Genomic DNA, 17,616 nt, shown 5'->3' with positions numbered 1-17,616 from the left:
GACATCAGCATAAACTGTGAAAATTAGTAAGGGAATACCCCCTTGACATGGTTGCAGGAGGCTTATAGTGGAAGTTCTCAGGCTCAACACTCCCCTTCAATTGCAGACCCCACTGGAAGGAAAAGACAGAAACCTTGCAACTCATGCTATTTTGGCTACTTTACCACCCAGGAGGAGGAGGGAAGAGTTTCTGCCTCCCCCAGCAACAACCCAGCCAACAAGAGACTGTTACAACTCAGCCAATGAGCAGCCATAACCGGTGGGCCTCCTGGATTCCTCCAATGGACTTTTTGTTTAGAACAGTCCCCCTTTCTTGATCACTTCAAAGGTTTGTCTACAATTGTGATTCTGTATTTCCTGAAGATAATAATCAATTGGAGGGGGAGGAAAAGAGGATATTTAGACAAGGTCAGAATGGTAAAATAAATAACAGCTCTCTGTTATGGTAATTCATTACTGTAGCATATATGTTAAATGACTACCTACTAGTTCCAGGCAGTCTTAATCAACTGGGGCACATACAAATAGGGTTTCCATTAGTTCTATAATGAGGAGATATCCTACATTTAATGACTTTTGGTCTTCATTCTTTATTGACTTTGTCAGGATGCCTGAAATGTCTGGATTCAGGTTTTCTCAATAAACTGCCAAAATTCAGCAGTTAGGGCTATTTTTCCACCACAGTGATTGGCACTTAACTCATTTAAATGGCAACTAGTCAAAAATCATATCTCTACACATAGAGATTGTAAGATAAATTCTAGCCGAAATAAGCAGGTGAAGAGAAGCAACAAAGGGCCAGGTAGTTTATTTGAACGCAAATTCCCGGGTGATGTTCCTCGGTCTGGCTATCACAGGCCAGGGAAGTCACACTCAGCAGAGCAGGCAGCGAGTTTTTAAAGAAGGCACGGGGAGGCAGAGCTTAGATTTGCAGCGGTGCGAGGATTGGCTAGCCTAAGGCACATTTTTTCAGGTTGGGAGGGGGCAGCAACCGGGGACTTTGGCACGTCATCAGGGTCTGACGTGATCACCCCTCCCCCCAGTGCCTTCAACCTTACAGAGATCAAGATAATTCCTTATGATCTCTCCTTCAGGTCAGGCTAAAGGAAGATCAATAGGCGACATTTGGAATCAAAATTTTTTATTTTTTCAGATTGAAGAAAGACCATCCTTTTAACAAAATCCTGAACAACTAACCCCAGTTAATTTGAGATAGCTAGGTATAAATACACATGTCTGAAAATCAAGCCATTAGTGCCAGCCTTATTCCAGTACTACACTTCTGAAAGTTCGACAATCGATAATATTCTAACTTCCTGAAAGTCAACCAACCAATGATAAATCCCAGTCTGGAAAGAGAGCCAACCAGGGACAGTCCCAGGCCTCTAGCCAACAGCCTCCTAGCAAATGCCTCCCTCCACTGCCCATCTTTCTGAGAGTAAGCTTCTGATTAGTTACTTCAACACCCATGTTAACAGAGCCAAAATTCCATCCAACCTTAAACACTCCCATTTATGAAATGTTATGGGTCTCAGATGGGGCACGCCGGAGCAGGAGTAAGGAAACAGGTCCCCACAGAAAAGTAGGTTATAAAAGGGAGCCTTTATTTCAGCCGGCCGGCGACTGCCAAGGAGCAAGCTCTCCAAGTGCAGCCCCGAGCCCCTGTTACAACATCTTTTTAAGCATTTTTACCGCATCCCGCTTAGGTTTTGCAACTTTTCTGCCTTTGCCTGAATTCAGCAAGCTATATTCCTTGTTTAATGCTCAGGGGGCTTAAGCATCCTGTTTAGCCCACTTGCTGCAGGAAACGTGTGATACTGCAAAGCAATGTACAGAAGCAGAAAATAGCCTGGGGTTAGTTGAACATCCTGTTTCTCATGGGATTTATATCTTTTCGTTTAGTTTCTCAGAAGTTGGTACGTGACTAGGGTCTGGGGCTAACTTTACAAAGAGCTTTGTGTCCTATTTTTATGTCTGAAACTGCTTCAGCCCCTCACAGAAGTACATCAAGTGCAAAATACTGGACTTCCTAATAGTCTATATAAAAACTAGCTCAGTCTTTCCTTTGTGGAGGCTGTGCCTTACAGATACAGTTTCCTGTTGCAGGCGAACAGGAAGTTTACCTTTTATTGCATTAGATATTTCCTATTGCTGTCGTAACAAATATAGTGGCTTAGAACAACAGAAATTTATTCTCTTACAGTTCTGGAGGCCAGGAATCTAAAATGGATCTTCTGAGGCTCAAATCAAGGTACAAGCAGGGCTTCTTGCAGGGGAGGATATTTTCCTTCCTCTCCCAGCTTCCAGGGGCTGTCCACATTCCTTGCATCTGAATCCATTTTCATGTTCTATCTAACTGTAGTCATGCCAGGGCTTCAGCAACGAGCTTTGGTGCCACGTATGTAAGGTTCCTTTGTCAAGGAGTCCTCGGAACTTCTCTCTGCCACCTTCTGACCATTCTACTCACACTTCGTTACAATTCTAAAATGTGTTACCATTCTAAAAGCTATAAATGAGCTTTTATAGAATCTAGGGGATGCCATGTGGAGCTTCCTATCTTCCTATTTTGCTTACACTTCTGTTAATTCTTTCTGTTTTTGCTTCCAGTTCTCAAAATCACTGATGATACAGGCAAGGGGGACGTTTTCCATGGAAACCGGAGGCAGAGCTCCTGCTTGTCCACCTGCTTCAGAGCAGCCTAACATCCCTCTTCCCGCTTTCCTGTCAGGCCCTGTATAGAATCTTTTCTCTTCTACCTGACAAACATACTGAAACTCACAAAACTGAGTAACTTCAGGCTGTATGCATTTGAAGAAGAATGACAATGTTTTCAGCTATGGTTTTCTTGCTTATATATGTAAATGACTCTGATTCATATATATATAAATGATATGCCATTTAGATCAGAGGATTTGGAAGCAACTCAAATGCTTTTATCGCCTGGGAGCAAGCTGAGTCTCTTGGAGTCTCGAATAACGTCTCCTTGCCGCCTTTAATTACGACCAAAGCCCCTTGCTCCTTTGAGGTAGGAGAACCACCTTCCAGTATTCCTCGGGCGCCGCTTAGCCCCTGGTTGGTTTGAACGATTTGAATACCCTTTGCGGAGGCCTCTAGAGCTCTTGGAACTACATTACCCAGAAGGCCTTTCTCGGAAAGGCCGCAGGGAGGAGCCGAATACGGAGCTGGGTGAGGATTCAGTGCGCGCGCGTCGCCTCAGGGCGGGACTTCCGGGCCCCTCATTCCAGCGGTCATTTTAGCTGTTCTCCGGTCCCGTTAGCCGGTCGGAGGCTCCGGAGCGCTGTCTCGGGATCGGGGTGACTAACGGAGAAGGTGCGAGAGGAGGCGACGTCCCCGCCGCACGGAGGCGGGTGTGAGGCCCGGCGACGTTGCCTGCGGGCCCCGCGCCAGGGCCGGGATCGCGCCCGCCGCGCCCGGGTCGCCTCCTCTGCCCCGCGCCCGGGACCGCCGCGCCCACGGAGCCCGATGGCGGCGGCCACGCTGGGGGGCCCGCCTCAGGTACCTGCCCGTCCCCGGGCCTCCCGCCCTCACCCACCCACTCTCGGGCCCCGAGTGCGGACCCTGCTCACGGCCCGCCACCCAGGCCCCGGGCCCGGGACGGAGAGGCGCTCGTGGGCGGGGCCCGTGTCCTGAGCGCAGGCGTGACGGCGCGTGGGGCCGGTTATGGGACGGGGGACCCGCGCGTGCGGAGGCCGGAGGTGCGGCCGAGCCGGGAGGGCTCGGGAATCCGGGGTCACATGGGTAGCTTTCCGCCTGCAGGGAGCAAACAGTGTGAGGCGGAGGGTGGGGAAGTTGGGGTTCAGGATCCTCACTGAACTTAACCGCCGGATGATGTAACTGGCCTGTTGCTAGGCTACCGCTTCCTCACCTTTAGGCAATAAGCTGCTATTGCGCCATATAGAGAGCTCGGCCCAGTGCTCTGGGCAGAGGCAGAGGCGCTAGTGCTCAACCTACAGCCGGGAGAACAAGCCGGGTAATAAACCCTTTCACCCCAAAGAACGTTTTGCTGTCGATTTCTTTGGTCACATTGAATCCATAGCGAACTTGCCCAGGGCTGAAACCCATTTGGCAGGACACGGAGGCACGCCGGGACTGGCGGGCAGAGGGGTTTGCCTCCATTCTCAGGACCCTGGGAGCCATGGAGGGTTGTGAACAGAAGAGAAGCGCGGTCTCTGTTAGGGTTTTACGTTCCCCAAAAGCTGCTCAGAGTGCACATGGAACATTCTCCAGAATAGACCACATACTAGGAAAAAAAAAAAAAAGCTGCTCAGAGAGAGAACAGACTGGAATAGGGGTGGTGGGTGAGGAGAGTGAGGCACAGGGAGTCGGGTCCTCATCCAGGGGCACGGGGCTGGTAAGGGCAGCGCTGGAGACTGAGGCACAGAGTCAGGTAACTGAGGTCACCTGGTTCAAGGGCTGGGCGGGGATACAGGAGAGGCTGGCCCAGACGTGGTTTCCTTCCTCATCCCACAGTTTCTGGAGGTTGAGAAAGCATTAAAGGGACCTCCTACACAAGGATGGAGAGGGTGTCCCAGTCTCTGGTCCTGACACAACCTGTATGGTGTCTGGGATTGTGGTGTCCTGAAACTTTCACCTATGTTTTCGCGGTTGGATCTGGTACCCTTGAGATATACCTAAAGGTCCAGGTCCTGAGTGCTGGCCAAAGGTTACATGGAGATGTTTCCATTTTTGTCAATCCGTGTAAACAGGTGTGAAAAGTTATCCCAGGAACAGCTACCAGCTTGTGCTACTGCTTTGAAGTGGGACCGAGGTGGGAACAAATGATAGGCCTCCACTGTTTCAGTCAAGAACAAAGAGCAGGAGCTCAAGAGTCAGGCCTGTAACGAGGCTGCTTGAGTTCGGCATCCGTTATGGAGGTAACGGGAGGTTTGGATTAGAGGAAGGAGCTGGTCTTCCTCAGGTTCCACAGGTCCCATCTGGCTGCGTGCTGTTGAACAGATTATGGTGTTAGGGGAGGAGGCAGGGAGCCCAGGAGAAAGCGGCTGCTATAGTCCAGGCCAGTGCTGACGGACAAGAGTGGTGGCTTAGAGGTGAGAGAAGAGGTTAGACTCTTTCCATTTCTTAAAGAAGGGCCAAGACTCTCAGGTGTGGGTGAGGGAGAGAAGAGAGGCAGAGAGGACCCCGGGTTTTTAGTCCTAGCAACTGAAGGGATACATGTTCCATCAGCTGGGGTGGGGAATTTGGTTGTAGGTTAATTTTCACTGGAAGTATCATAAGTTCGTTTTGGCCCTGTTGGGGGTCTGAGAAGTTTCAGAGAACTGAGTAAAGGCATCAAGTGGGCAGCTGGATGCACAGATCTGGAAACCTGGGGGCCGGGATGGAGGTGTTCAAAAGTGGGGGCTCTGGAGCTCCACTGTGGATCCCATTTAGGGTCGGTTATTCAGGACACGGTGGAAATGGTATCAGCAGGTCAGGGAGAAGAGGGTGTGTGTGCTGATGGAGAGAAATGGTGGTGAGAGCCGTGCCGGAGAGAGGGCGATCTGGCTGGTTGCCAAGGCTTCCACGGGATGTGTGGCCATGAGATGTAATAGAGACAGGATAACATGGAGGCCAGAGCTCCTGCGTCTTCACTGATGTACAGCTTTCCCAGAATTTTGAGTTTTGGTGGGTCTGGGGTTTCAGTCTTGATGGGTGTGTAGGTCTGGGGCAAATGTGGTCATTTGTGAGTCACTGTGCCTGAGCTGGACCTTGCTAAAGACTAAGTGGGGAGAGTAGGTCTGTGGCTCCTGAGGGGACAGCAGGTGCAGCACAGTAGTAGAAGAGGTCGTGGGCATCTGAAATTCACGTGGTTCTGGGTGGCTAATTTTGAAGCGGGGACATGGGGAAACGAGGCAGGGAGGCTTTCAAAGCAGCGTTCAGGGCCTCTTTACCTGGCTGGGGGATCCACTCCCAGGGCTGGGGTTACACTAGATCGTGTTTGATCTGTGTGAAGCACTTTCTGGACACCATGTGCCAAGAACATGGGAGAGTCCAGAGAATCCAGGTGTGGGGCAGAAAGGTGGGCAGACCTGTGGGAGGGAGTGTAACTGAAGGTGTGAGAGGTAAGGTCTAGTGAATGATGCGCACATTGAGAGAAAGTGGGAGTTGATGGCCCCAGGGCTCTGCTAAAGACTTACTGGCGAAGCAGGCGCCCACATTTGGCTGTGCCTTGGTGCACAATCTGGGAGACCCCAGGGAAATCGCTTGGCTGGAAGGATGGGGCTGGAGGATGCAGGCTAGGCCTTGAGTTTAGATGGCGTTTATCTGGCTCTGTTGCCCTTTGTTGCTGAGGGCTGAACGAAGTGATGAATGGGACCATGAGGGGAGAGCAGGCATGAGCCGCACTCCGCGGGGTGGGGAGCTCTGGAGGAGACGGCATGGGCATTGTGGGTTCTCAGAGTGTTCACGGTTTCCTCCGTCCCATGCACGACAGGGTGGTGTGACCTTTGAGGATGTTGCCGTGTACTTCTCCTGGGAGGAATGGAGGCTCCTGGATGAGGATCAGAGACGCCTGTACCGCCATGTGATGCTGGAGAACTTTGCGCTTATATCCTCACTGGGTAAGGCCCTCCCCCTTCCCAGTGGTCTAGACTAGGTTCTCTTTCCTCATGTCTCTTTCACTCTTTCTCTCATGTGGACCATAGGCACTGCTTCCTTCTCCAGTTTTCTCTGTAGTTGCCCTGTCGATAGGGCTGGTTGTGTGCACCACCCTCTTCTCTCCCTGCGGCCCCAATACCTGCTGTACTGAACTCTCACAGGGAAGGGTTTAAGTACAGTAGTCTTGCAGTGAAGCTAATGGGTTACATTTTGCTTGCCATCTCCCTGGCCAGGTTTTGTATCCAGGTTCACGCACTTTTGTGTCCTGAGTTCTGTTCCCTTTTTTATCTGGTACATGCTTTGCCTGCCCATGCCAGGAATGTAGGCATTGTCATGGTTGTTACTTATCTGGACCACTGGCTGTTTTTCAGGACTGTCTTGTACAGTTCTATTTATATTATTTTGATCTCGTTTTTTTCTTTTCTTTTCCAGCTTTATTGTGGTATAGTTTACAAATAATACTGTATATATTGAAAGGGTAGTGTCATTATTTGATATACATATACATTGTGAAATGATTACTACAATCAAGTTAACACATCCATTACCTCACGTTTACCTCTTTCATGTGCATGTAAATTTCAGGTATATAATACACTATTATTAATTATAGTCACCATGTAGTATTTTAGATTCTTAGAACTTACTTATCCCTTATAACTGACCAACATCTCCCTATCTTCTCTAGCCCCCAGCCTCTGGCATTTTACTCTTTGTTTTTATGGATTCTACTATATATATATATATATATTTTTTAAGACTCCATATGAAAGTGATACCATACAGTATTTGTCTTTCTCTGTCTGGTTTCTTCCACTTTGTGTTGTGCCTTCTAGGTTCATCCATCTTGTCAAAAATGCATCATTTCCTATTTTATAGCTGAATAATACCCCATTATATGGTTGACCCTTGGGTATTTGAATACAGTATATAACATGGGTATTTGAAAAAATTTTCTTCTCTCTAGTTTATTGTAAGACTACAGTATAATACATATTCACAATATGTGTTAATTGGTTGTTTATGTTATGTCTAAGACTTCTAGTCAGTAATAGGCTATTAGTTAAGTTTTTTGGGAGTCAGAAGTTACATATGGATTTTGGACTCCAGGTGGAAGGGACATTCCTAAGCCCCACGTTGTTCAAGGGCCAACTATTTATCCATTCATCCATAGACAGATAATTAGGTTGTTTTCATAACTTGGCTATTGTGAATAATGCTGTAATAAATATGGGAGTGCAGATATCTCTTTGAGATGCTGATATACACACAGTGGAATGGTTGGACCACAGTTCTATTTTTAGGTTTTTGAAGAACTTCCGTATTATTTTCCATAATGGCTGTAACAATTTACAGTCCTACCAACAGTGTACAACAGTTTCCTTTTCTTCATAGCCTTGCTGACACTTTTTATCTCATCTTTTTGATAAGAGCCATCCTAACAGATGTGAGGTGATACCTCATTGTGATTCGGATTTGCATTTCTCTGATATTAGTGATGTTGAGCCCCTTTTCAAGTACCTGTTGGCCATTTATATGTCTTTGGGTAAATGTTCAGGTCCTTTGCTGACTTTTTAATTACTTTTGGCTTTTTATTCTGAGTTGTATGAATTCTTGATATATTCTGGAAATTAACTCCTTATGAAATATATATCTGGCATATATTTTTCCTGTCCCTTAGGTTGTCTTTTCATTTAGTTGATTGTTTTCCTTGCTATACAGAAGCTTTTTTGTTTCTTACAGTTCCACTTGCTCATTTTTGCTTCTGTTGCCTGTGCCATTGTTGGTGTCATAACCAAAAATCGTTGCCAACAGCAATGTCAAGGAGCTTTTTTCTTATATTTTCTTCTAAAAGGTTTACAATTTCAGGTCTTAATATTAAGTTTTAATCTGATTCAAGTTAATTTTTGTTAGGGGTATAAGACAGAACTACATTTCCTTTTTCTTTTTGTTTATGGATATCCACTTTCCCCATCACCATTTATTGAAGAGACTGCCCCTTCCCCATTGAGTGTTCTTGCTGTCCTTATCAAAGATTAATTGGCCACATATATGTGGGTGTATTTCTGGGCTATTTTGTTCAGCTGGTTTGTGTCTGTTTTTATGCTAATATCATCCTGTTTTGATTACTATCACTTTGAAATATTTTGAAATCAGAAAGCGTGACCCTCCAGCTTTGTTCGTCTTTCTCAAGATTCCTTTGGCTATTTGGGGTTTTTGGTTCCATATAAATTTTAGGATTATTTTTTCTATTTCTGTGAAAAATGTCACTGGAGTTTTGTTACGGGTTGCTCTGAGTCTGTAGATTGCTCTGCGGGTGGACATAATAATAATATTAATTCTTCCAATCCAGGAACACTGGATGTCTTTCTATTTATTTGTGTGTTCTCCAGTTTCTTCTATCAATGTCTTGTCATTTTCAGAATGCAGATTTTTTCATCTCCTAGGTTAAATTTATTCCTGATATTTTATTATTTTTGATACTATTTTTAATGGTATTTAAATTTTTTCTTTTCAGATAGTTTATTATTAGTGTATATAAATGCAACTGGGTTTTTTTGTATATTTATTTTTGTCCTGTAACTTTATTGAAATTATTTATTCTAAAAGTATTTTGGTGGTGTCTTTAGGGTTTTATATATGTAAGATTATGTCATCTGTAAACAGACAACTTTACTTCTTCTATTCCCATTTGGATGCCTTTTGTTTCTTTTTCTTGCCTAATTACTCTGGTTAAGACTTCCAATACTATGTTGAATAAAAGTGGAGAGAGTGGGCACCTTGTCTTGTTCCTGATGTTAGAAGAAAAGCCCTCAGCTTTTGATCATTGAGTCTGATGCTAGTTGTGGGCCTGTCGATATGTTGAGGTACATTCCGTCTATACCTAATTTGTTGAGAGTTTTTATCATTAAAGGATAATGAATTTTGTCAAATTCCTTTTCTGGATCTATAGATAATGATTATATGATTTTGTCCCTTCATTCTGTTAATGGGGATATATCACATTTATTGATCTGCAGGTGTTGAACCATTCTTGCATCCCAAGAATAAATCCTAATTGATTGTGGTATGTAGTCCTTTTAATGTGCTGTTGGGTTTGGTTTGCAAATATTTTATTGAGGATTTTTGCATCTGTGTTCATCAGGATATGGATATTAGCCTTTAATTTTCTTGTATTGTCCTTAAATGTCTTTGATAGGGTAATGCTGACCTCATAAAATGAGTTTGGAAGTGTTACCTCTGCATGTTTTTAGGAAGACTCTGAGAAGGATTAGCATTAACTCATCTTTAAATATTTAGTAGAATTCCCAGTGATTCTGTCAGGTTTTGGGATTTCGTCTACTGGAAGATTTTTGGTTACTGATCAATCACCTGACCAGTTACAGGTCTATTCAAATTTTCTACCTCTTCATCATTCATTTTTGATTGGCTATGTTTCTATGAGTTTGGCCACTCTATGTTATCTAATTGGCTTGCATATAATTGTTCATAGTTTTTTCTGATTGTATTCCTGCAGTATAAATTGTGATGTTTCCTCTTTCATTTATGATTTTGAGTCTTTTCACTTTTTTTAAAATTCAGCTAAAGGTTTGTCAATTTCTCATTTCAAAAAACCTATTAGTTTCATTGATCTTTTCTGTTTTTTAGTCTCTACTTCATTTGTTTCTGCTCTGATCTTTGTTGTTGTCCTCCTTCTGCTGACTTTGACCTTAGGTGGTTCTTTTTCTCATATCTTGAGGTATAAAGTTAAGTTGTTTGAGATATTTCTCTTCTTAATGTAGGCATTTATCACTAAGAACTTTGCTTTTACAACGGATTTTTATGCATCTCCTAAGTTTTGGTGTGTCGTGTTTCCATTTTCATTTGTCTGAATTTATTTTTTTATTTCTTCTTTGACCCATTGCATTGGTTGTTCAGGAGTGTGTATTTGTGAAATTTCCAACATTCCTCCTGTTAATGATTTCGAGTTTCTTACCATTGTGGTTGGAAAAGATACTTGATATGATTTCAGTTTTCTTAAATTGTAAAGGATTGTTTTGCCAGCTAATATATGATCTATCCTAGAGAATGCTCCGTGTGCACTTGAGAAGAATGTGTATTCTGCTGCAGTTGGATGACATCTTTGTATAAGGTTCTTTGTATAAGTTCACTTTGGTTTTAAGTGCAATTCAAGTCTGATGTTCTCTTACTGGTTTCTGTCTGGATGATCTATAGATTGTTGCATGTGGGGTATTGAAGTCCCTTCCGTCTTTGCATTGCTCTTTATTTCTGCCTTCAGATGTTAGTGTTGTTTGCTTCATATATTTGATCCGATATGGGGTGCATATAATTGATCTATTCTTCTGATTAACTGCCATATTACATAATGACCTTCTTTGTCTCATGATAGTATTTCACTTAAAGTCTATTTTGTCTGACATAAATGTAGTTACTCTGCTCTTTGGTTTTAATTTTTAAATTTGTGGTAAGGTTTCCTCCTTCCAATAAAGTTAGTGTGTACTTCACAAGCATTTCTTTGTATTCAGGTTGCTGGAGTGGAGCAGAGAATGTGGAGTCACCCTTTGAAGGGAGTGTTTCTGTAAGAATGTTACAGGCCAGGACTCTGAAGGAACCTCTGGCTTCCCACACTGACATGTGTGGTCCAGTCTTGAGAGAGATTTTCCACTTGAATGAACACCTGGGAACACAACATGGCCAGAATATGTTTAAATGTGGGGCATGTGGAAAACAATTTTATTTCTGTGAAAACCTTCAACAGCACCAGAAGCAGCACGTGGGAGAAAAAACCCTTATAAGCAGTGTGCATAGGGCCTCATTTGCGAAAAGTTGCAATTTCCATGTGTCAGGGAAGCCTCTTAGCTGTGGGGAGATTGAGAAGGACTTCCTGACCACCACAGAAAATCTCCAGCCAACGGCTGTTCATACCAGAGAGAAGCCAAACAAAATCTCCGAGTGTGGGAGGACTCTTCAAAGCATAAAAAATCATCACACCTGGGAATGCAGGAAAACCTTCAGCCCCAAACTCACTCTTGTGGAGGACCAGAATATCCACACTGGAAGACAGTGTATTGTGTGCCATGAATGTGGGAAAACATTCAAATACAAATCCTCATTTGTTGCTCACCAGAGAGCCCACACCGGTGACAAGCTTCATGTGTGTGGTGAATGTGGAAAATCCTTTAGGGAAAGCTCAGCTCTCAGTCAACATAGAAGAATTCATACTGGGGCAAGGCAGTACAAGTGTAGTAAATGTGGAAAATGCTTTAACCAAAAATTTATCCTCATTTATCCTCGGAGAAGTCACACTGGTGAAAATTGTTATGTGTGCCATGAATGTGCACAGTCTTTTAGTCACAACTCTCTCCTTATTCGACAACATACACTTCACACTGGAGAACTGAGTTATGAGTGCACTGAATGTGGGAAATCCTTTACACGAAAATCTGACCTCAGTGAACACTGGAGAGTTCACACAGGAGAAAGGCCTTATGAATGTAGTGAATGTGGGAAATGTTTTACTTCTAGCTCCGCCCTCCGTTATCATCAGAGAGTTCACACTGGAGAAAAGCCTTATAAATGTAGTGAATGTGGGAAGTCTTTTACTTCTAGTTCTGGCCTCCGTTATCATCAGAGAATTCACACAGGTGAAAGGCCATATGAGTGTTGCGACTGTGGGAAAACTTTTACCCAAATAAATCACCTCATTATACACCGAAGAGTTCACACAGGAGAAAGGCCTTATGAGTGCAGTGAATGTGGGAAATCCTTTAGCCACAAATCTTACCTCTCTCAACACCAGAGAGTTCATACTGGAGAAAGGCCCTATGAGTGTAGTGAATGTGGAAAATCTTTTACCTCTTGCTCTGCCCTCTGTTACCATCAGAGAGTTCACACAGGGGAAAAACCTTATGAGTGCAGTGAATGTGGGAAATCTTTTACCAATGGACCAATACTCATTCGACACCGTAGGGTTCACACTGGAGAAAGGCCTTATGAGTGTAGTGAATGTGGGAAATCCTTTACACAAAGAAATCACCTCAATATACACCACAGGGTTCACACAGGAGAAAGGCCCTATGAGTGTAGTGAATGTGGAAAATCTTTTACCTCTGGCTCTGCCCTCCGGTATCATCAGAAAGTTCACATTGGAGAAAGACCTTATGAGTGCAATGAATGTGAGAAGTCTTTTACCTCTAGCTCTGCCCTCCGTTGTCATCTGAGAGTTCACACAGGAGAAAGGCCTTTTGATTGCAGTGAATGTGGGAAATCTTTTAGGGATAGTTCTCAGTTGAATCAACACCAGAGAGTTCACACTGGAATAAAGCCTTATGAATGCAGTGATTGTGGGAGATCCTTTAGCCAGAATTCTTACCTCTCTAAACACCGGAGAGTTCACACTGGAGAAAGACCTTATGGGTGTAGTGAATGTGGGAAATCTTTTACATCTGTCTCAGCCCTTGGTTATCATCAGAGAGTTCACACTGGAGAAAGGCCTTATGAGTGTAGTGAATGTGGAAAATCTTTTACCAATAGCTCAATACTCATTCGACATCGGAGAGTTCACACAGGAGAGAGGCCTCACAAGTGCAGTGAATGTGGGAAATCCTTTACCCAAAGAATTCACCTCATTATTCACCGGAGGGTTCACACAGGAGAAAGGCCTTATGAGTGCAGTGAATGTGGGAAATCTTTTACCTCTCGTTCCACCCTCCATTATCATCAGAGAATTCACACAGGAGAAAGGCCTTATGATTGCAGTGAATGTGGGAAATCTTTTAGTCGAAAATCTAACCTTTCACAGCACCAGAGAGTTCACACTGGAGAAAGGCCATAGATGTGTAGGAAATATACAGGTTCTATGTTCAGTGTAGTAACAGCAAAGGAAACTCGGTGAGGTGCCATTTGTCTGAATTGAATCTCATACATCTGAACACCAACAGTAGGGAGATGCCCCCTTCGGTTTCAGTTATGTGGGAAGCATGTGTAGCTGTAATGTACTTTCTAAACTGCCCCGGGCTCTTACCAGGTTTATGTCACTGCCAATTTCTGTGGCCAAAGCTCTTTTACCTCTACCACCTGGCAGGTCCCCACATTGTGCATCAGCCATTACCCCAGTGTGCTCAAGGAAGCTGACTCTTCTCTCATTTGGTGGAGGAAATCAGGACTAAATTGAGTCCTTAGGGGTCTGCATTTCCTTATCGCTGACAACCATGGGCATTGACTTGAACCTGTGTTGGCCCAGGGAACATAATGTGAATTTATCTGGCTGCTTGCAGAGGACTACCATTTTCAGGGACATGGTCTCTCAAGGTACTTGTGATGAATTTTTCCAGTTTCTGAGTCACCAACTCAAGAACTGCTAACCCCACATCACTTTGGCTTGTACAATAATGAAGGAGGCTTTGTTTAAGTCCTCTTTAATCTTGGGTGTACTGTTTACTGCATGGGGTGGTTTATAAACAGATTTAGGTGTCTACAAGCATGAAAGATGAGCAACTTTTATGCAGAGGTCTCAAACTTTCTGTGCTTGTAGGGGACAGGTGGCAGAAATTAGCTCACAAGTTTGCCAAACATGAATTGTTGCCCATTTCCTCCCAGGAAAGACTGCAAGGCTTTCTACTCCTCATTTGAAACATGGATGCTATGAATTTCAGGAGACTCAGGTCACCCTTTGGAGAGGGCAGGTGTGACAACTGCTTCTGGAAGCAGCATGAGGTTTTTCCCTGGTTCATATGTGATGTCGGCACTGTTGAGAATCTCCTCACTAGGTCCTTCAAAGAGCCGTGTACCCTGATGACCACAAGTCAGTAGGTGATGGTCACTGGTTGTAAGACCATTGGGGTCAGGGGAAGCCAAAATTGCTGCAGAAACACTGAATGGGGATCGGAGAAGACTGCAGCCAACTAGAGGAATGTCCTAAAAGTGCATCCACAAATATTTCTGTGACGATGAGTGCAGCATCAGTGTATATGCAAATCTGAGGACCTTCAGGCATGCTTATCTCGTGTAGCTGAAGTCATTGAAAATCAAGTTTTTGTGGATTCCTATAGCCTCTCAGTGATGTTCACTTCAAAATCTTTGATACACATGAAGAAAAACGAATGGAGGATCCATAGTCCAAGGATGTAACTTTTGTGCCCAGATGGCATTCCTGTTGACTAGGGGAGAGTCCTTCATTGTCGTTATATTTGCTGTCAGTGAGGCAAGCCTGATCCCCCAGAGGGCATGAGAAGGTGGAGTGAATATAGTGTTGCCAAACCTGTTTTCCAAAGAATTGGACATAGTTTTGACTCAAAACATTTAAGAAACATTATTAAGCTATAACTTATATATAATAAACTGTACATAAAGTGTAGTATTTGACAAGTTTTGGCATACAGATGAACCTGAAAAAAACATCACTATAGTCATGACACTGGCCATATTGCGAGCTTTTATAATCTCTCACTGCCCTTCACAGCCCTCCAAGTAACCACAGATTCACTCTCCATAACTGCATTTTCTAGAATTCATATGATGGAAATCAAAGTATTTAGTTTTTTTGCTTGCTTTTGTGTTGTTAATGCTCAGATTTTATCAGTTTGATATATGAGTAGCTCATCCTTTTCTTTTTTTAGTTGACATACATTCTTATTGACTGTACTACTATTCGTTACCCATTTGTTTATGGGCATTTATGGTATTTCTAATTTTTGACTATTGAAGATGAAGCTGGTACATACATTTGTGTATAATTCTTCATGTGGATATGTTTCATTTATCTTGTCAGTAACTCAGTGCAAAGTCTGAATCCTAGAGTAGTTGAATATTTAACTTAAAGCAGCAGATTGTGGTCTAAATGATTGTACTTTATTGCATTCTTACCAGTAGTGCATAATTTCCACTTCCACATCCTAGTGAGTACTTGGTTTGGTCCGTTTTTCATTTTAACTGTTTTTATAAGTTTGTAGTGCTATCTCACTTGTTTTGATTGCATTTCTCTAAGAATTTATGATGAACTTTTTTTTTTTTGAGATGTGTACCTGCTGTTTCTGTTATCTTTGGTAAAATGTGTTCATATTTTTCTGCCTGTTGTATGGATTTCAGCTATTTTTCTTTAACAAAAGGACAGTGAAACAACAAAGATATATGTTAGAATTTTATTTTGTGACTTTTTGGCTTTATTAAATAATTGTTTTTAACATTGGAAGAACAATTTTTTCCAATGTTATGCCATGTACAATGGACACATATACTATATACTTTTAATCTGCACTGTTAACATATTCGCCATTACTTTCTGAAGTCCATTCATTAATACAATAAACCCTCACTTTGTTGTCTTGTCCCATTTTCCTGGTCTGTCGTCATGGGGTTTGGTGGGTTGGAGCAGGACTCTCGGACCAGAGAGCATCTGGATGGATAGGATGTTTTTGAGTCCCAAAGTCCAGTGGGGAGGGAGACAGGACAGCCAAGCCGTGAGTCAAGTAGCCTGGGTTTGAATCCCAGAACCCAGAGTATCACTGGAACTTAAAGGCAACTGACCCACCCTCTCTGGGTTTCAGCTTCCTTGCTTGTAGAATGGGTATAAGGTGTGACTCTGACCCAGAGCTGTTGGAGGAGGTCAAGAGCTGAGGCACCATTTGTTGTGAGGTGGCTGCTCCCATGGCCTCCCCGGATACTTCAGCCTCTGCTGTGAAATTCCCCAGCAGGCACTTCTCATTCCCTGGGTGCATTTTAGAAAGGTATGGGGCTTCTCAGAACCCTCCAACCTACCTACAAGTTTCTTCACTGGGAATCTGAGTGACTTGCTAGAGATCCCTGAACTTCAGTTCTCTGACATGGAGGTGATGGCACTTACCTTGGCCTCTGTGAGGACCAATAAACATACCAAAACACAGTCAGCATCTACTGGTGCCAGGATTCCAGGATTTGCTTTATAAGCATTTGGCCTGAGGAAGTGGGAATGACATCGTATTCCTGGGGAAACCCATGGTCAGATGAAGTAGCTTCTTCAAGGTCACACAACAGACAAGTATCATATTCAAGAGGCTGGATCCAACCTGGGCATCTAGGTCCAGACTTGGAGACATGTAATCTCTTTACCAGGGCATGTGAAGCCCTAATCCCTGGGCAGGTGCACAGTGGGGAACAGCGAGGCTCACCTGCTGCTGCCATCATTGTTGGACTATCATCATGGTCACTTCCTCACCATCTGTCCCCACAGTCTGCACAGGCAGGCCACTGTGTCTCATGTCCCATGGGTGGCTTTTGTCTCAGCCACAGTTGCATTATGTCCAAAGGCCACAGCATAGAGCTCAACTTAGGAGACCTCGGTGACTGAGGCCTGGGTCTCTGTACCTTCACCAGCAACTGACAGGCTCTGATCCCATCCAACAACCCAAAGGTCAGTCTGATGTCTCAGTTTGACTTTTTTTGGGTGTTTCTGACCTTCACCCTGGAGGGCTGGAGACAGCTGGACCCAACCCAGAGGACCCTGTCCCAGGAGGTGATGCTGGACACCTTTGGTCTCCTGGTCTTACTGGATGAGGGCTCACCTCTCCTCCACTCAGGGGATTTGCAGCTCCCTTCCTTCAGTCGTCTTTGTCCTGGCCTGTCAGTTCAAGAAGATGCCATCTGGAAGAAGCCACCATTCCTCCCTGCAGTTCTGCCCATGTTCTAGACCTATATCCTCTTTCTAATCTCCCTGTGTCTGCACCAGGGATCTTTGGCTAGGAGCATAGTCCCTGTGAACAAATACCCTCACTCTGCTGGCCATCACTCTCGCCACAACTGAGACGCCTATTACAGATTTCACAGAAGGGGAGCTGAGGGTCCAGCCTGGTTTGGTCAGTTGTGTCTGTGACCTACTTTGCAGGGCCATGGGTGACGCTATTCTCAGGGTGAGTCCAATAGCACCCTAGAAAAAACAGTGCCCCCATGTATGTTCCTAAATCACATAATCCTGGTGAAGAGGCCCTTGGGGGCTGCATGACCATCCTTTGTTTCCTAAGGCCTAGG

General features: G+C 44.1%; 1 protein-coding gene across 1 annotated transcript; it reads left to right on the top strand.

The window, feature by feature from the left end:
• The first annotated feature begins 3,115 nt into the window (after positions 1-3,115).
• LOC118920164 (zinc finger protein 345-like) lies at positions 3,116-15,941 on the top strand. The gene is made up of 3 exons (XM_057496486.1): positions 3,116-3,516; positions 6,452-6,578; positions 11,142-15,941. The coding sequence occupies exons 1-3, from the start codon at positions 3,484-3,486 to the stop codon at positions 13,448-13,450; spliced, it is 2,469 nt and encodes an 822-aa protein (XP_057352469.1). The 5' UTR covers positions 3,116-3,483; the 3' UTR covers positions 13,451-15,941.
• Positions 15,942-17,616: the final 1,675 nt, after the last annotated feature.

The sequence above is a fragment of the Manis pentadactyla genome, assembly GCF_030020395.1.
Source record: "Manis pentadactyla isolate mManPen7 chromosome 15 unlocalized genomic scaffold, mManPen7.hap1 SUPER_15_unloc_1, whole genome shotgun sequence".
Lineage (NCBI taxonomy): Eukaryota > Metazoa > Chordata > Mammalia > Pholidota > Manidae > Manis > Manis pentadactyla.
This window is presented reverse-complemented; position numbering and strand designations above follow the sequence as displayed.

Coding starts and splice junctions, on each gene's coding strand:
- LOC118920164 (XM_057496486.1), top strand. CDS start 3,484: ATGGCGGCGGCCACGCTGGGGGGCCCGCCTCAG. Junction 3,517..6,451: donor CGCTGGGGGGCCCGCCTCAG/GTACCTGCCCGT, acceptor CATGCACGACAG/GGTGGTGTGACCTTTGAGGA. Junction 6,579..11,141: donor TGCGCTTATATCCTCACTGG/GTAAGGCCCTCC, acceptor CTTTGTATTCAG/GTTGCTGGAGTGGAGCAGAG.